Source organism: Sus scrofa, chromosome 8 (genome assembly GCF_000003025.6).
Source record: "Sus scrofa isolate TJ Tabasco breed Duroc chromosome 8, Sscrofa11.1, whole genome shotgun sequence".
NCBI lineage: Eukaryota > Metazoa > Chordata > Mammalia > Artiodactyla > Suidae > Sus > Sus scrofa.
In genome coordinates, this window is record NC_010450.4 from 113,298,649 (window position 1) to 113,315,409 (window position 16,761).

A 16,761-nucleotide genomic window follows, 5' to 3' on the forward strand; every position below is an offset into this window, starting at 1 on the left:
AGCCTGGGAACCTCCATATGCCGTGAGAGCGGCCCAAGAAATGGCAAAAAAAAAGACAAAGAAAAAAAAATGCTGTATCTATTCATATCATGAAATTACATAAAGGAATTTTTTAAAAAATTTTCTAAAATGAAGTAAGAATGCTTGATAAAATGGCCATTCCCTGAAAATGTTTATCCGAAACTTATCTGAAGAGTAAATAGGATTCTAGTGCAGACATATGTAACAAATGCCTATGCTTGATTAAAAAAATTATTTTCCTACCATTGTATGATTTTTGCTGATGAGTATTTAAATATTCTTGTATCCAAGTAGGTGATTTAAATGACTTGAGAAGTTTTGAGGTTTCAAGCAATCCACAGTAACCTTTAGGTAATTTAGGTTGGCTAATTAGTCTCTATATTTAGTTTTTCCACAAAATACAGAGAAAAGGCTTTGGTTCATGAATGTAATGTCACTTCCTTCTGTTGGTAAACAATTATAAGAGCCTTGAATTATTCATCTTTGTAAAAATAAATAAGTTCTAAATAATGCTTAGCATTTTTGGACTAACCTTTTCTTAGCCTTTAAATTGAAGAAATGATGCAACATGGTTCTAAACTTGACTGTCACCTCCTCAATTTCTTCCTCCTTTAGATTTCTCAAAATCTTGGGTCTAGAGGAGTTAGTAATGAGAAAGGTCTCCTCTTCACTGCTGCTTAAATTCTGGGACTTTGGCAAATTTATGTCTTTTAAGACCTACCCTCTATTTCATCTCAACTTGTAATGTACTTCACGTATTCCATCTAGATTTTTTTTTTTCCCTCTTGTCTTTTTAGGGCCACACCTGTGGCATATGGAGGTTCCCAGGCTAGGGTTTTAATCAGAGCTGTTGCCGCCAGCCTACACCAGAGCCACAGCAACGCCAGATCCGAGCCGCGTCTGCAACCTACACCACAGCTCACAGCAACGCCGGATCCTTAACCCACTGAGCGAGTTCAGGGATCGAACCCTCAACCTCATGGTTCCTAGTCGGATTCCTTTCCACTGCACCACAACGGGAACTCCCCATCTAGATTTTTTTTTAAATAAAGATTTGAGAATTAGAAGTAGTGAGGGTTCACAAACACTTTTTTTTTCTGTTTTCTTTTTTCTTCCATGTAACCCTGGCAGATTCCTCCCTTCCATCTCACAACTATTTAGCAGAAAGGATTGCTATTAATGAATTTCCTATTACGGAGCAATCCACAGCTAGAAGGAATTTCGCTAGGTATTAACATCCACTGGCCTACCTCTAGCTACAGCTCAAATAAACGTGATTCTTGTTTTACATCTCTTTTGTCACTTTATGTAATAGTCACTTCTGCTGGGAAATAGGCAGTCATTTCTTAATTAAAGGCTGCATTTTTTCATTTTCAGGGACCCCATGGACTTCCTGGACCGAAGGTAATACAGCAAATCCCTTGATTATTTGATTTCTGTTTCCTTGTTAATCATGGAGAAGCATGACGGAAGCATGTCTGTCCTGTCTTATTTATTTGTCAAGTAATGTCGATAAGCTTTAAGCCTTTAAGTATCCAGATGTTTAAATCTCACAACAACGAATGACTTAAATCAAATTTAAGTGATATCACCTGGAGACAAATTAGTCCTCATTTTGCCTTTTTCTTTGTCACTATGGAAGTTTCTTAAATTACTAATCATAACATACTCAAAATCAACCATTTAGAAGTGAATCTGATGAGATTCTCTGACCAGTCCAGCTGCTCTTTCTCAATATGGGATCTTTAGTTGTATATTCAGAGGTTATGAATTGATACTTCTTGCTTGTCATATAGCAGTATTGTGTCTAAATGCTTTGATTATCCAGCATCTCAATTTTGTGCTCTCCTAGAGTTCACTAGTCTAGAATGAGGTGGGCTGTTCCACAAGTGTGCTATACTGAGGAGAAGATTATATCACATACACCCAATTCGTACTCTGGATTAACAACAGAACAGTGGAGACTAGCCCTTCCTTGTCACGATTAGTGCAGCTTGTGTTGTGAAGATGGATAAAGATGTGTTCGTTGCCTTTGTGTAGACTGAGAAGGAGAACATCTTAGAGGATTAAAATAAGCCCTGAAAGATGAGCTCTTCTTTCAGGGAGCACATGTGACCAGGACCTATGTTCTCATCCTAGCTTGGCCGCTGACAGGCTGTGTCACCTTGGGCAAGTTATTCACCCTCTCTAATCCTTCATTTACTCAACTAGGTAACTTATCTCAGAGTGATGTGATGCTTTAATAAGTTATGGTTGTAGAACACTTAGCAAAATGTCTGGTGTATCTGTTGATAAACACCCAATGAGTGCCAGTTATTGATTTCCTTTGTTTTGAGGCTTTGTTCCTAAACAGAAAGATTTAGCTGGTCCTTAGGGCTGCTTGAGAAAAGTTCCAGGACTCTTGAGAGCTCCTCAGTAGCGAGTTCATTTAAGTGGTGAGGGGTGGAGAACCCATAAATGCAAGGTTGGCACTAAGAATCCGAGAGCCTAGAGGTAGTCCCCCCTCCTTTGAGGACTCGCTCTGGCTTGCCCAGCACTGGCGGTGGTAGAGATGCTGTCTGACTCTAGAAACCTTTGTTTCCTTTTCAAGGTGAAGCAAGTAACTCGCCCAAGAAAGGGAAGAGTTCACCCCTCTTTATTCCTCTTAGAATACCTCACTTTCTGGTAGGACCAGGTCTTAGTAGCAGGGATCACAGTTTCGGGTAAGAGCATTGTCATGGGGACCAAAGAGAGAGCTTGTCTTCTAGCTCTATGGTCTTGGTAGTTATCTAACCTCCTTGGGCGTCTTTCCCACTCTGGAATAAAGGGTATTTCCCTTCCTTGACTTCTCTTTGGATTTTAAGGTGCCGCAAAAGACCAGATTAATCTCAATGACTCAGTCCAAAGCCACCAAGATTGTGTTATTAACTCTATGAGTGATCCAGTTATCCCAGCATCATTAAATTTATAGATAGCCAAGGTCTTTTTAATATCTACAAGGCAATGATTTATTTTTCCTATACTTAACTTCAGTTGTAACTTAAATCATAGATTTCAGAGAATTACAAAGGTGAAAAAGCTTCCTAGATTACCTTTGTGCCAGTTCCTTGACTTTATAGATGATAAACTATAAGCCAGAGGTTTAGGTTATTTGCCCTTAATTACACTGGTAAATAAATGACAGATCTGGGACTGGCATTTAGGTCTAGAGTTGAAATTTGAGATTTTTGCCACAAAATTTGACTGTTTATAAACTCATCTTCTCAATTAATGCCCACTCCCATCAATGCATGATTCTTCACCAAATTTCATAGCCTACCAAGGATCCCCAGCCTACTCAGCATCTCACGATTACTTGCTAAATGAAAGTTCACATGCATGCAAAGCCATGAATCTCAAATTGAAGCCAGTTAACTGAAGTTGACTAACGAGCCTTGGCCTTAATCTCACATTGACTCTAGCTCTGTGACATTCCCAGCATCATACCTTACTAACCATAGTACATTTGGATTTCCTGTAGTGGCAGCATTGCAAACTTCCCATTCTTGAGAAGATCATCAAAATCCACTAGATTGTGCTATGTGTTTATTATTTTATGACCCCTTTGAAAGTTCCAATATATAGCATAGTTCCATGGATGAGTCTAGCTCACTGTTTCCCAGAACTTCCTGATGAGAAGAATCACCTGGGAGGCTTATCAAAAACCCCCATTCCTGGAATTCGTCTGTGGCCCAGTGAGTTAAGGATCCAGCATTGTCACTGCAGCGGCTTGAGTCACTGCCAAGGTGCAAATTCAATCCCTGGCCCAGGAACTTCCACATGCCATGGAGTGAGGCCAAAAAAACAAAACAAAGCAAAAATCGCCATTCCTGTGATAATGCCACAGGACTCTTTCACAAGCTCCACACTAATTTTCACCATCAGACAAATGGGGGGAATTCTGGCCAGATTAACGATCCTCGCTGCCATATATGAATAATCTCTCCCCAGTCCCGCCCCCACTGTGGAAGGCTCTATCAGTATTTGAGTCTGAAATCATCTTATTTTCATAAGTCTTTCAAGATTTTCTTGACGAAATTAATACCTGTACTTAGAAGTTAAGGAGTGAACAGAACTCTATTTCTAATATGCTGCTGATAACAGAAAATAAGGTCTTGTATTCTTAGGTTTTTAAATATCAGAGTCAAGACAATTTATCATTTATCATGGCTTTGGTAATGTGACCTTAAGTTAAATTCAAACCTCCTTTATTCTAACATTGGGCAGACAGTTAGTCAACTACATTTGAGTTCTATGATGTCCACTTTCTCTTCTTGGATTGACTATTTGTTGTGTGTTTGTGTGTTCTATTGATTAATCCACCTGGGAACCTGACTTGGCAGTGTCAGTGAATGAGGATTCACTCGATGGCATTACTTCAAACATCAGCTGCTACATTTCTAGTTCATTCCCCTGGGCAAAATGCTTAAAGGCTTAAAATATCCATATATAACACTTTCCTGCATTTTCCAGTTTTCCATTCCAGCAGAGTGGGTCTTTCTTCTGAACCTCCTTCAGCATCCTCCACTCTGAATGTCTTTGATTTGCTTGGTCAGAACCATGTAGCATAACACTAATTTCCTTGAGATAAAACTGAAAAATCAGGAGCTCAGCCATATACACTTGGATTGCAAGGAGCACACTTTCTCAGTTTTGCTTCTTAGAAGATCACTTAATTGTTACCTTCAGTTTGTTAATTTTTTAATTTCTTACAATTAATTTTGTACTGATATAAGACATACTAGCCTGACTCTGCTGTTAGCTAAAACTGGAATCTGCAACCATTTCAGAGACTGGCTCTCTTCTCTCGCAGTTGAAACACCCATGATAGCAACCAAAACTGGCATTTGCTTTTGCATTTAGGGTGAACCAGGGTTAAATGGTGTTAAAGGATTGAAGGGTGAACCAGGTCAAAAGGGTGACAGAGGACCCCTTGGTCTTCCAGTAAGTAAAGAAAACTTTCCATTTCAGTGCAAATCTCAGACTTTTTCTTTCTACCTAAGCAACAACTCTCTCTAGTTTACTTGGTGACTCTTTTATAGTTGAGATTTCTGTAACTGGAAAACATAATGTATTCGAGCAGAGCTCAGCCCATGTTTTGTTTTCTCTGATGTCTGCTCGTGTCAGAGGAAGACCCCGTAACAAACGGTGTCATAAGTGTTCTGTTGTTCAATTCCATACATGCCAATCTTCCTCTTCTAAGGCTGACCATTCTTCTTCTACTACCTCTCCTTTTTAAAAAAGTATTGTGCTGATTTTTTGATAATTTCTCTGAAATGTTTTTATAACTTAGTGTAGTGTAAAATCCTCCCGCAATTTTTGTTTTTCTACTTCGATACCAAAAACCATAGCCACCTTTGGTGGCAGGTGTGCAACTGGCCATTGTTGAAGGCATGAGGTCAGTCCTGAGGCTCCTTGCATTAATCAATCATACCGTGGTCCAAATGTCGTATGTTGTTTGTGTTGGAAGTGCTCTCTTTTGGGGTTCTTGTGGCAATAATGGATAAGATGCGAGTTCCCTGAAGGCTTCATGGGTTAAGGATATGGCATTGTCACTATTGTGGCTCAAGTCGCTGCTGTGGTATGAATTCAATCCCTAGCCTGGGAATCTCTGCATACCATAGGTACAGCCAAAAAAAAAAAGGGGGGGGGTAGTATGGAAGAAGTTTCTGTCATTGTTTAGAGATTTTTATTTTTAATGAAATGGAGATTTTTACTCTTCACTTTATGCCAGTCTTCCTTCCACAACAACTAAAAAGATATTTTTTAAATGATTATTAAGTATGAGTTTTATTTTCAAGCTTTTAATATGCTGTCTATCAGTGAATGCAGATAAAAGGCAATAAAGGACATTATGGATTACATTATTAAAATAGGTTATATACATATTTTATTGTATGAGGCACCAACATCAGATGCTTTCACTGACATGTGGAATCTGAAAAAGGACACAATGAACTTCTTTGCAGAACAGATACTGACTCACAGACTTTGAAAAACTCATGGTTTCCAAAGGAGACAGTTCGGGGGATGGGAGGATGCGCTGGGGTGGTGTGATGGAAATCCTATAAAATTGGACTGTGATGATCATTGTACAACTATAAATGTAATAAATTCATTGAGTAATAAAAAAATTAAAAAAGAGAAAGAAAAGGAAATTTTTACTCTTCACATACTTTATGCCAGTCTTCTTTCCACAACTAAAAAGATATTTTTTAAATGATTATTAAGTATGAGTTTTAGTTTCAAGCTTTTAATATGCTGTCTATTCAGTGAATGCAGATAAAAGTCAATAAAGGACATTATGGATTACATTATTAAAATAGGTTATATACATATTTTATTGGAAAAAAAATTGGTGACCACTTATTTTATTTTACCCTTGGGTCCTATACTCTAAGTACCAAAGTACTAGATAGCCAATGCCTTACATTGATCAGGCTTAATATGTATTCATTTTTTGAATGAATGATATAAGCCTTATATTAGAGTATGCATTGAATCACACCATTGAGATCCTGCCACAGGCATAAACCCTCTATAACATAAGTGAATCATTAATTTACCTTCCAAGTAAATATAATATTATCTTTGCAAAAATTTTGTCATCCCCATATTTTTAAATGTTATAATGACTCTGAAGAAAGTATCAAAAAAGCAAAAGAAAGTTTGGATTTCTATCTTATTTTACCCTCAGTGGGAGTGCCCATCATGGCTCAGCGGAAATGAATCCATGAGGACACAGGTTCGATCCCTGGCCTTGCTCAGTGGGTTAAGGATCCAGCATTGCCATGAGCTGTGGTGTAGGTCACAGATGCAGCTCATACCCGGTGTTGCTGTGGCTGTGGCATAGGCCAGCGGTTATGGCTCCAATTCGATCTCTAGCATGGGAACTTCCATATGCCATGGGTGTGACCCTAAAAAAAAAAAAAAAAAAAAAAACTCAATCTTATTTCTTTTTTAAAGTCTGCCCTAATTTCAAACCTAGCACTAATGATCATTTTTATGCAACATTTAGCCAAAAGCTCTACATATACTAACCTTAAGCAAACAGACAAAAAAACACACGTTTTCCCCAAATTTTAATCATTGCTAACTAAAGATGTATTTTACAGTTATAATCTGGCTCCTAATAGGATTTTATAGACGGAATTGTAAAATAAAAAACTAAAAGTATCCCCCCAAATACACAGTATACCAACATTGGTTGAGTTTGCAGCTGGAATAGATTTTTTTCTTCCATTTGTATTATTAACTACATCTGAAGCATAAAATGGGGAAATAGTTCTGCAACTTTGCCAAGAAAATTTATAGAACTAGTGCATTGTCTTTCTTAAATACTTCTTGATCCAATCAACATTTTTTTAAAGGACTATAAATAATCATTTGAGTTTGGGGACACAAAAGCCATATTAAGAAAGTATTTGTGCTTATTCTTGAAACAAGCATTGAAAATGTCATCTTTTGATCATATGTTATGTGTAGCCTAGAGTTGAAGGTAAAGAAAAACATGCATTGCCTGAGAACATTAGATTTTTAAAATATTTCCCAGTCAGACTTGAATGCTTGATCATTTGAAGTGAATTGAGGAACAATTTTGTTTAGGAAAACTATTTTTTGTTTAGATGCAGGAAAATTTTCTGGCTTTTTCCTGTTCCTCGATATCCCTCTAGTGGTGACTAATGTGAACACAGTAAGAACAACCAGAAAACAATGAGCATTGTTTGTCTAACATCTATAGAGTCAGGCTGACATATTAAAATTCTGCATTTGTTATTCATAAATTAAGTAAAACTAGAGCTCTTTTCTTCTCCTCTGAAATTCTAACATTGATTGATTATTATAATGAGCCTTTTCCTAGGAGATTGGCTGTTATTTTTTCTTCAAACCCTAAAAAAATGTACTGTGAATAGTACAGTCTTTAGAAAATGAATTTCATATGGGAATTAGCAACCCAGACCATTACTGGGAACTATTTTAAAGCCCACTTTATAAACCTCATTAACTTGATTTCTAAATAAGAATTTGTGGAATGGAAATGTAATTAAAATGCCATCATCTGTGGGGTGTATATTGTCGCGTGTTTTGTTTCGTTTTTTTTTTTTTAACTAACAATTTGTAGCAATGTGATATTCATCCCAGAACCCTGTGACTGTATTATGTTGTTTGAAGTGTTACATTTGTTCATGGATACCTCATACTAATCTTTGTTCTTGTCATTCGTGTTACACCCACCAACCCTGCTACCAACCAAATCACACAGGGAGCATCTGGCTTAGACGGAAAGCCAGGATCCCGGGTGAGTCAGCACCTCATCTTGCTCCAACATGTTTTGTGGCTGTGAATTTTGTGCTTCAGTACAGACTGTCATCAAATGATGAGGGGGACGTAGGACTGGAGAGGAAGGAGAAGGTGGACAAAGATAGTGGCAGAAAAGGGAAAGGGAGACAGAGCATGGATTGCACCTCTGATGTACAGCCTAAACTGTAGAACATCTTTCTGAAGCCTGGGTTCAAGTCCAGATAACCTGTGAAGAGGGAAGAATGACCAATCTAGTGGGCTTCACTTAGAACCCCAGACAGATTTCTCCATGACCAAAGGACATGACCTGCAATTCCATGGGAGAGGCCCTCTGAAGGAATCAAAATAATGTGAATTTATTTTAATTTGCTTTTCCTTTTATATTTATGTCCGTGTTAGAAATGTAACTTCTTTCTTAGAACTAACTTTCAAATCTCTGTTCATCAAAAGGACTTGTCTGTCTTCTGTCATTTTGTCTCTTTTCTATGGCCCTTAACAGATCTATTTCTTAAATGTCAGCTTCGGGTACTCAAAATTTGAAGTCTTCTGAAGATGAACTTTGAGTTCAGGCAGTTAAGAAAAAGATCAGACTGATGGTGATAACTCACCAATATCAGAAGGAGTTTAAAACCCTGAATTATTTCACACCATAAAGCTCTAAGAGAATAAACAAGAATTGTAAAACAGCCATAGGAATGCTGCTTTATAAAGTGTGCCAAAGTTCCCATCACAGCTCAGCAGTTAACGAACCTGACTAGCATCCATCAGGATGCGGATTTGATCCCCAGCCTCACTCAGTGGGTTAAGGATCCAGCATTGCTGTGGCTGTGGCATAGGTCAGCAGCTACAGCTCCAATTCGAACCCAGCCTAGGAACCTCTGTATGCCACGGGGGCAGCCCTAAAAAGCAAAAAAATAAATAAATAAAATAAAAAGTGTGCTGGAATAGCTACTGTGTTTGCAAGTATCATAATAAATTCATTGCGAATCCAAGCATAGTCTTCCTGAAAATGAGCAAATATATTTGAAGTCCTTGCTATATTTTTAAGACTCAAAGGGAATTCCAAGCTCTTCAATTCTGGAGCCGTTTCAGGCAGTAATTATTTTCATTGGACCTCAGTGTTCCTATATTCATTCAAGAATTACCTCGTCTTCCACAGAAATCCTAATCCTGAACCAGGAGGCCAGAGGCAATTATGCCATTAAATTAAATGGTCCAGCTCCCTGGTTTGTGCCTTGTGAGCCCAGTGCCTTGAGCCACTGCGGCAGAACCTATAAGAATAATTCCTTCCTTCTAAGCCACCCGCTGCTTCCAACAGAGCTGAAGAAAGTTTAAACAGTTAAACAGTGTTCTCATTTATTTAATTTTTCTTCTTACTTGTGTAACTGTTCGAGCCTCTTAAACTGCTGAAAACAAGACTTGAGAGTGTTTGTGGCCAAGAGGAGCGGAGCTAACTGTGGGGGGCCGAGAATGGATGTGAAGAAGAGGCGGTGTGAAGCAAGAACAGTGACATTTTTCTTCTTAAGATTTTTGAGGGCAAAGCGAAGATGTTTCTTTCAGTCCGGGAGAAAAAAAATATAATTAGATATGATATACACTTTTGTGCTTATGCCTTTCATTGAGATATGCGGTTATACAATTCATCCCTTTTGCATGAGTTTCTTGAAAACCACTGGCCTGAAAGAATCAAGCCGAAAGCTGTTTGAAAGGAGATGTGTTGTCTTACTGACATTCTAAGGCATCATTTACCCAGGAAGAGTCCAAGATAAATTATAACTGCTTTTATTACAGCCCTTGGGATAGCTCTCATATTATTTTTTATCTTTTTTTAGGGTACCGATGGCCCTATGGGACCCCATGGCCCTGCAGGTCCCAAAGGAGAAAGAGTAAGTCACTCTTGAGGTTATTAAGCTGTGACCTAAAGAAAACACAGAGTGTGGCTTTTGCCTATTACTTAATCTGAACTGTTCATTTCCCAGAAGAAATAAAGGGCTATCTAATAGTAAAAGAAATAGATACCATCTTAACTTTTGTTCACACCAAGAGAACAACAGCGTATTAAAATAGAATATGGCTGCCTTAACTTAAAAAAAAGCAATTCATAGACTTTCATAGGTAAAATAAATAGCACAGAAGAATATTATTCTTTCTTAACCCATAAGGAAGATATTTTCATTTGGCCTTAATCCAGAAAGTTGAAATCAGTGGGGCTAAAATTTCCAGAACTACATATCCTCATTGATAATCTTTTATATAAAGCTACTGTATTCATTCAGAATAAGTTATTTTTTAAAGAAAATTACAAAAGCTAAGTATTCTCTGCAGTTACACATACCTCTTTTTCTTAAGCAAAAGAATAGCCTGTCTTTCTTTAACCATAAGGAAATAATTTCAGTGCATTATAAAACAAAAACCTCTCACTAACCTCTCTATTGCTAAGCCATGTTTCCATATCTTTGGGGGAGAGGGGGGGAAGACATTCAGGGTAGAAGATAAATATCTGACACAAAAAAATGTACTACAGCATCGGCAGCTGGTCATCTGTCTGGAACTTTTCTCCCTTTTTCTTTGTTTTTCTCCCATTTTTTCTTTTCCTCACCTTGGAAAACTTAGAAGGTTTTTGTGTGTGCCTGAGTGGAATTGTGTCATCAATTTCCAGAGGATGCAAAGAAAGCATCTTAATGGTGACAGCTTCAAAATGTTGGGGTGATTCATGGTGTAAATTTGTGGTCTTTTAAAACTAAAGAGTTTCATCATTGCAGGATAATTTGCTTTTAAAAAAAAAAAAGAGGGCCACATGGTGATTTCATTGGCATACATCCCAACCCCATAATTCCATGTCCTATAAAGTGAATTCAATTATTCAGTAAATATTTACCACATTACAATATACAAAACATGGTGCACTCCTAGTGTGAGATAGAAGCACTCCTCCCATTTATGCAGTCTCTTTTGCTAATTGCTCCAGTGAATTGAATAGTAGTAATTGATTCATCATCCTTTAGCCTTTCATTAATACACTGTATATATTTACTCAGTCCAGTCAAAGAAGCAGCTACTGTCCCTATCTAGAAGAGTTTACAAGTTCCCGACAGGGCACAGCGGAAATGAATCCAACTAGGAACCATGAGGTTGCAGGTTCAATCCCTGGCCTTGCTCAGTTGGTTAAGGATCTGGCATTGCCATGAGCTGTGGTGTAGCTCACAGACCAGCTGAGATCCCGCGTTGCTGTGACTCTGGTGTAGGCTGGCGGCTACAGCTCCAATTATACCCCTAGCCTGGGAACCTCCATGTGCCACGGATGCAGCCCTAAAAAAACAAAAGAAAAAAAAAAGATTTTACAATCTAATTGCAGAGGGGAGAAAAATGTATCTGTAAGAAATAACAAATAAGGAGGCCAAAGTGAACACAAATAGGACGGGCTATGCATTCAGTGGTGAGAAAGGCTAGCTTTATCCAAGAATCCTTTCAGAATGAGGTGAGTCCTAAAGGAATACATCATCTGAATCTGCAGCTGTCTTATTTCTAAGATCAAACCAACTTACCAAGATCATCTTAATTAAAAATATTTAAAAGCCAAGAGCCTCATGCTGCCGAAGCATTTAAGCATTGTATCAAGAAATCCAGTACATGGACTAAAAATGGAACAGCAAATCTCAAGTAGTCTTTTGGCAGAAGGTCCTGGGGCTCAAGAGGGTTTACCGTTTGGTAAATCAGCTGCTACTTCCGAGAGCTCCACAGTGTCACAAGAGTATCAAGTCGCAATGCTGGGTTAGAATTCACCAGGAGAGCAAGTGAAATGGCTAAGAATTTAAAGGCATACTTTAAACCAAATGGTGTGCAGTGTAAAGTGTTACACTTGTATTTACTCAGCATGTTAGCTATCTTAGCTGGATCATATATCAGTACTTTCCAAGTGCCCCTCACCCTAAGTGCTAAACTGGAGTGCGATTCTCAAAGTTAATTGATTGGGGTGCCATCTGGACTCTCTTGAAAAAGTTTCACATTTTAAAGAGGCAGAAATCAAAAGGGGGGTGGTATTCTAGAATAATTCCTCAGTGTAGACATGCAGATTAAAGAGCCTTCATAAAATGAGACCAGGTATTTGACAGGCAATATTATTCAAGAATTGTCAACTACATGACTGACAGCATTAATATTCAGGGCTTCAGAGCACCTCATGGTTCCTGCCTTCAGCTGAACTCTTCATTTTGGCTTTGTAACTGCTTTGGAACTCCATAGGGTGTATTAAATTCGAGAGGATCAAAACTTCTTTGGAATTAATTAATGTGGGAAAAGAAGCTGCCCTTTCAAAGCCCTGTGTTAATATTTCATTCCTAAAAAGTTTTCAAGCTGGGGTACCTTAGAAATCTTTACATAGAACTACCATATAACCCAGCAATCCTACTCTTGGGCATATATCCAGATGAAACTTTCCTTGAAAAAGACACATGTACCTGTATGTTCATTGCAGCACTATTCACAATAGCCAAGACATGGAAACAACCTAAATATCCATTGACCAATGAATGGATTAAGAAGATATGGTATATATACACAATGGAGTACTACTCAGCCATAAAAAAGAACAAAATGATGCCATTTACAGCAACATGACTGGAACTAGAGACTCATACTAAGTGAAGTAAGTTAGAAAGAGAAAGACAAATACCATATGACATCACTTATATCTGGAATCTAATATATAGCACAAATGAACCTTTCCACAGATGGAAAAATCATGGACTTGGAAAATAGACTTGTGGTTGCCAAGGGGGAGTAGGGTGGATGGGGAGCTTGGGGTTAATAGATGCAAACTATTGCCTTTGGAATGGTTAAGCAATGAGATCCTGCTGTGTAGCACTGGGAACTCTGTCTAGTCACTTATGATGGAGCATGGTAATGTGCGAAAATAGAATGTGTACCTGTATGTGTAACTGGGTCACCATGCTGTACAGTAGAAAAAAAAATTGTATTGGGGAAATAACAACTAAAAATTTTCTTAAATTAAAAAAAATTTAAAAAGTTTTCAAGCTGGGAGTTCCTGTCCTGGTTCAGCGGGAACAAATCTGTCTAGTATCCATGAGGACAAAAGTTTGATCCCTGGCCTCACTCAGTGGCTTAAGGATCTGGCATTGCTGTGAGCTGTGGTATAGGCCAGCAGCTGTAGCCTCCAACTGGACCCCTAGCCTAGGAATCACCATATGCCGCAGGCACAGCCTTAAAAAAGAAAAAGTTTTCAAGCTGAGACCATTAGGATGCTTTTGGCTCTAAGTAACAGAACCCCAACTCAAAATGGCTTAAACCATAAAGAAATTTGTTGTTTTGTCTGAAAAAATATTCAAAGGAGGAACTCTAGGCTTTGCTTCTGTGCCCTTTCCACAAGCTGGCTTTGTCTTATGGCAACAAGCAAGCTGGTCACAGTGGTTCCAAACCTCTGCTCTGGAGAGACATCAGTAGAGAACAAACATAGGGACCATCTTCTCCTGCACCCTCCTTGGCCATGAGAAAAGCTTCCCCAGTGCTTCCCAGTGACTTCCCCCAACCCAGAATTGGGACATATGACCCAAATTGAGTTATACATCCACTTCTGAAGCTGTCACTGAAGAGTGAAATGGAATTGTCCTTATCAGCTTAAAGAAATTATTTATGATGGGCAATTCTCTAAGAGGAGTTCCACAGACAAATATTTTAGTGACAGCTTAATTCAAATAAGCCAGGGTATATTCATTTTAAAAACAAAATAAAGCTGAAGTACTGAGTCAGAGGAGGAAGAAGGGAGTAGGTAAATCAAAATAATCTGTGGAGATTTTTCCTCTTTTGTGTGTGTGTGGGGGGGGGTGTGCACCCACAGCATGCAAAGGTTCCTGGGCTGGGGGTCAAACCCACACTGCAGCAGCAACCAGAGCCATTGCAATGACAATGCCAGATTGTTAACCCACTGCACCACGAGGGAACTCCCTGTGGAGATTTTTTCAAACTAGACCTACTCTAATCTGCTGAGTTTTTACAAATTAGACCAACTCCAGGTTACATGAACCTACCTAAACCCCCCTCCTCCCACCATACACACACACACACACACACACACACACACACACACCCCATCACCACCACCACCATTTTAAAAATTCTAAATAACACTGCTAGATCAAACTAAATTTATTTTTTTATTTTATGATTTTTATTTTTTTCCATTATAGCTGGTTTACAGTTTTCTGTCAATTTTCTACTGTATAGCAAAGTGACCCAGTCACACATACATATATCCATTCCTTTTTCTCACATCATCATGCTCCATCATAAATGACTAGACAGAGTTCCCAGTGCTATATAGCAGGATCTCATTGCTTGTCCATTCCAAAGGCAATAGTTTGCATTTATTAACCTCAGATTCCCAGGCCATCTCACTCCCTCCCCCTCCCCCTTGGCAACCACAGGTCTGTTCTCCAAGTCCATGATTTTTCCATCTGTGGAAAGGTTCATTTGTGCTATATATTAGATTCCAGATATAAGTGATGTCATATGGTATTTGTCTTTCTCTTTCTAACTTACTTCACTTAGTATGAGTCTCTAGTTCCAGTCATGTTGCTGTAAATGGCATCATTTTGTTCTTTTTTATGGCTGAGTAGTACTCCATTGTGTATATATACCATATCTTCTTAATCCATTCATTGGTCAATGGATATTTAGGTTGTTTCCATGTCTTGGCTATTGTGAATAGTGCTGCAATGAACATACAGGTACATGTGTCTTTTTCAAGGAAAGTTTCATCTGGATATATGCCCAAGAGTAGGATTGCTGAGTCATATGATAGTTCTATATCTAGTTTTCTGAGGTACCTCCATACTGTTTTCCATAGTGGTTGTACCAATTTACATTCCCACCAACAGTGCAGGAGGGCTCCCTTTTCTCCACACCCTCTCCAGCATTTGTTTTGTGGATTTATTAATCATGGTCATTCTGACTGGTGTGAGATGGTACTCCATTTCTCCACACCCTCTCCAGCATTTGTTTTGTGGATTTATTAATCATGGTCATTCTGACTGGTGTGAGATGGTACCTCATAGTAGTTTTGATTTGCATCAAACTAAAAGAAATTTATTTTGAATTAGTGCTCTTCAGGTTACCAAGTCCTTTTCATTAGAAACAAGACCTCTATGAGTTCCTGCTGTGGCACAGTGGAAACGAATCCAACTAGGAATCATGAGGTTTCAGGTTCGGTTCCTGGCCTCACTCAGTGGGTTAAGGATCCGGCATTGCCGTGAACTATGGTCTAGGTCGCAGATGCAGCTTGGATCCCACATTGCTGTGGCTGTGGTGTAGGCGGCAGCTACAACTCCGGTTAGACCCCTAGCCTGGGAACCTCCATATGCCATGGGTACAGCCCTAAAAAAGACCTCTAACTATACGATAATAATGATAGGTACTGTTTATGAGCATATTACTTGGCAACATAGAATTTCATATTTTATCGCATTTAATCTTCAGACAAATTATTACAGAATATGTATTATTATTATTTTATAGCCAGTGAAACACAGGCACAGAAAGGTTAAAAAAGTTATCCAAGGTCACACAGTAAATGCCAGAAGTAGAATTCAAATTTAAATCTGTTTCATTTCAAAGCCTGGTCACTTTGCTGAGTATAATTCCTGCTCTTTCAGCAATAAACGTAAAGCAATAATGAGATAAAGTTCAACCAGCTTTTATCATATTTATTCCCAGTTATCTCCCTATAGTATACATGCCTCTAAGTGACACTTAGGGTACCAACAACCCCTAAGTTTAGATTAGAGAAGACTGTGAACAGTGACTTGAAATTTCCTCACATGGGAATTTGGACTATAGAGAAACACAGCATAATACTTGGGTCTGCGTATTCAGTTACCTGGTAAACTTGACATTTTACCCAGGAAAAAGGTTTACTAACCTTTAAACTTCTTTAGGGGTGTGATGAAAGAAAGTAGCATTTTTCTCTTTGGCTCCTCACATAAATGTCATCAATACTCCTGAAGTTTTCATGCTAAATACTGACAATTTCATTTTGGAGACGGGAGCGGAAGAAAACATACTCAAAATGCAGAACATCTCTCTTTTTTTTAATCACAGTTATTTCATATTCCTGGGACCACCTCCAATTGCACTTATTTTTTATAACCATTCAAGATTATTGTTTAGGCCGGGGCAAGCTATTCTACTTAAATAGGTACATGGAGAGAGAATGAGGAAGGAATAAATTCCTGCCTTATCAAGCATTGAGTAGAAGGCATAAAAGTTCTTAAACCCCCCCTTTTTTTTTCTTTCCAGAAAAAAAGCAAAATGTACAGGATTGTATTGATCTGACTTGATTGGTTAATTCTACAATATTTACTGGTGTGTCAGACACTATTATAAACTGTATGGAACAGAATGCTGTAG

General features: G+C 38.4%; 1 protein-coding gene across 1 annotated transcript in view; it reads left to right on the forward strand.

The window, feature by feature from the left end:
• COL25A1 (collagen type XXV alpha 1 chain) overlaps nt 1-16,761 on the forward strand; it is a 469,169-nt gene that overhangs the window by 432,052 nt on the left and 20,356 nt on the right. Inside the window, 2 exon segments of the mRNA XM_021101684.1 lie at nt 1,399-1,425; nt 10,173-10,226. Coding sequence (XP_020957343.1) covers nt 1,399-1,425; nt 10,173-10,226 — 81 coding nt within the window.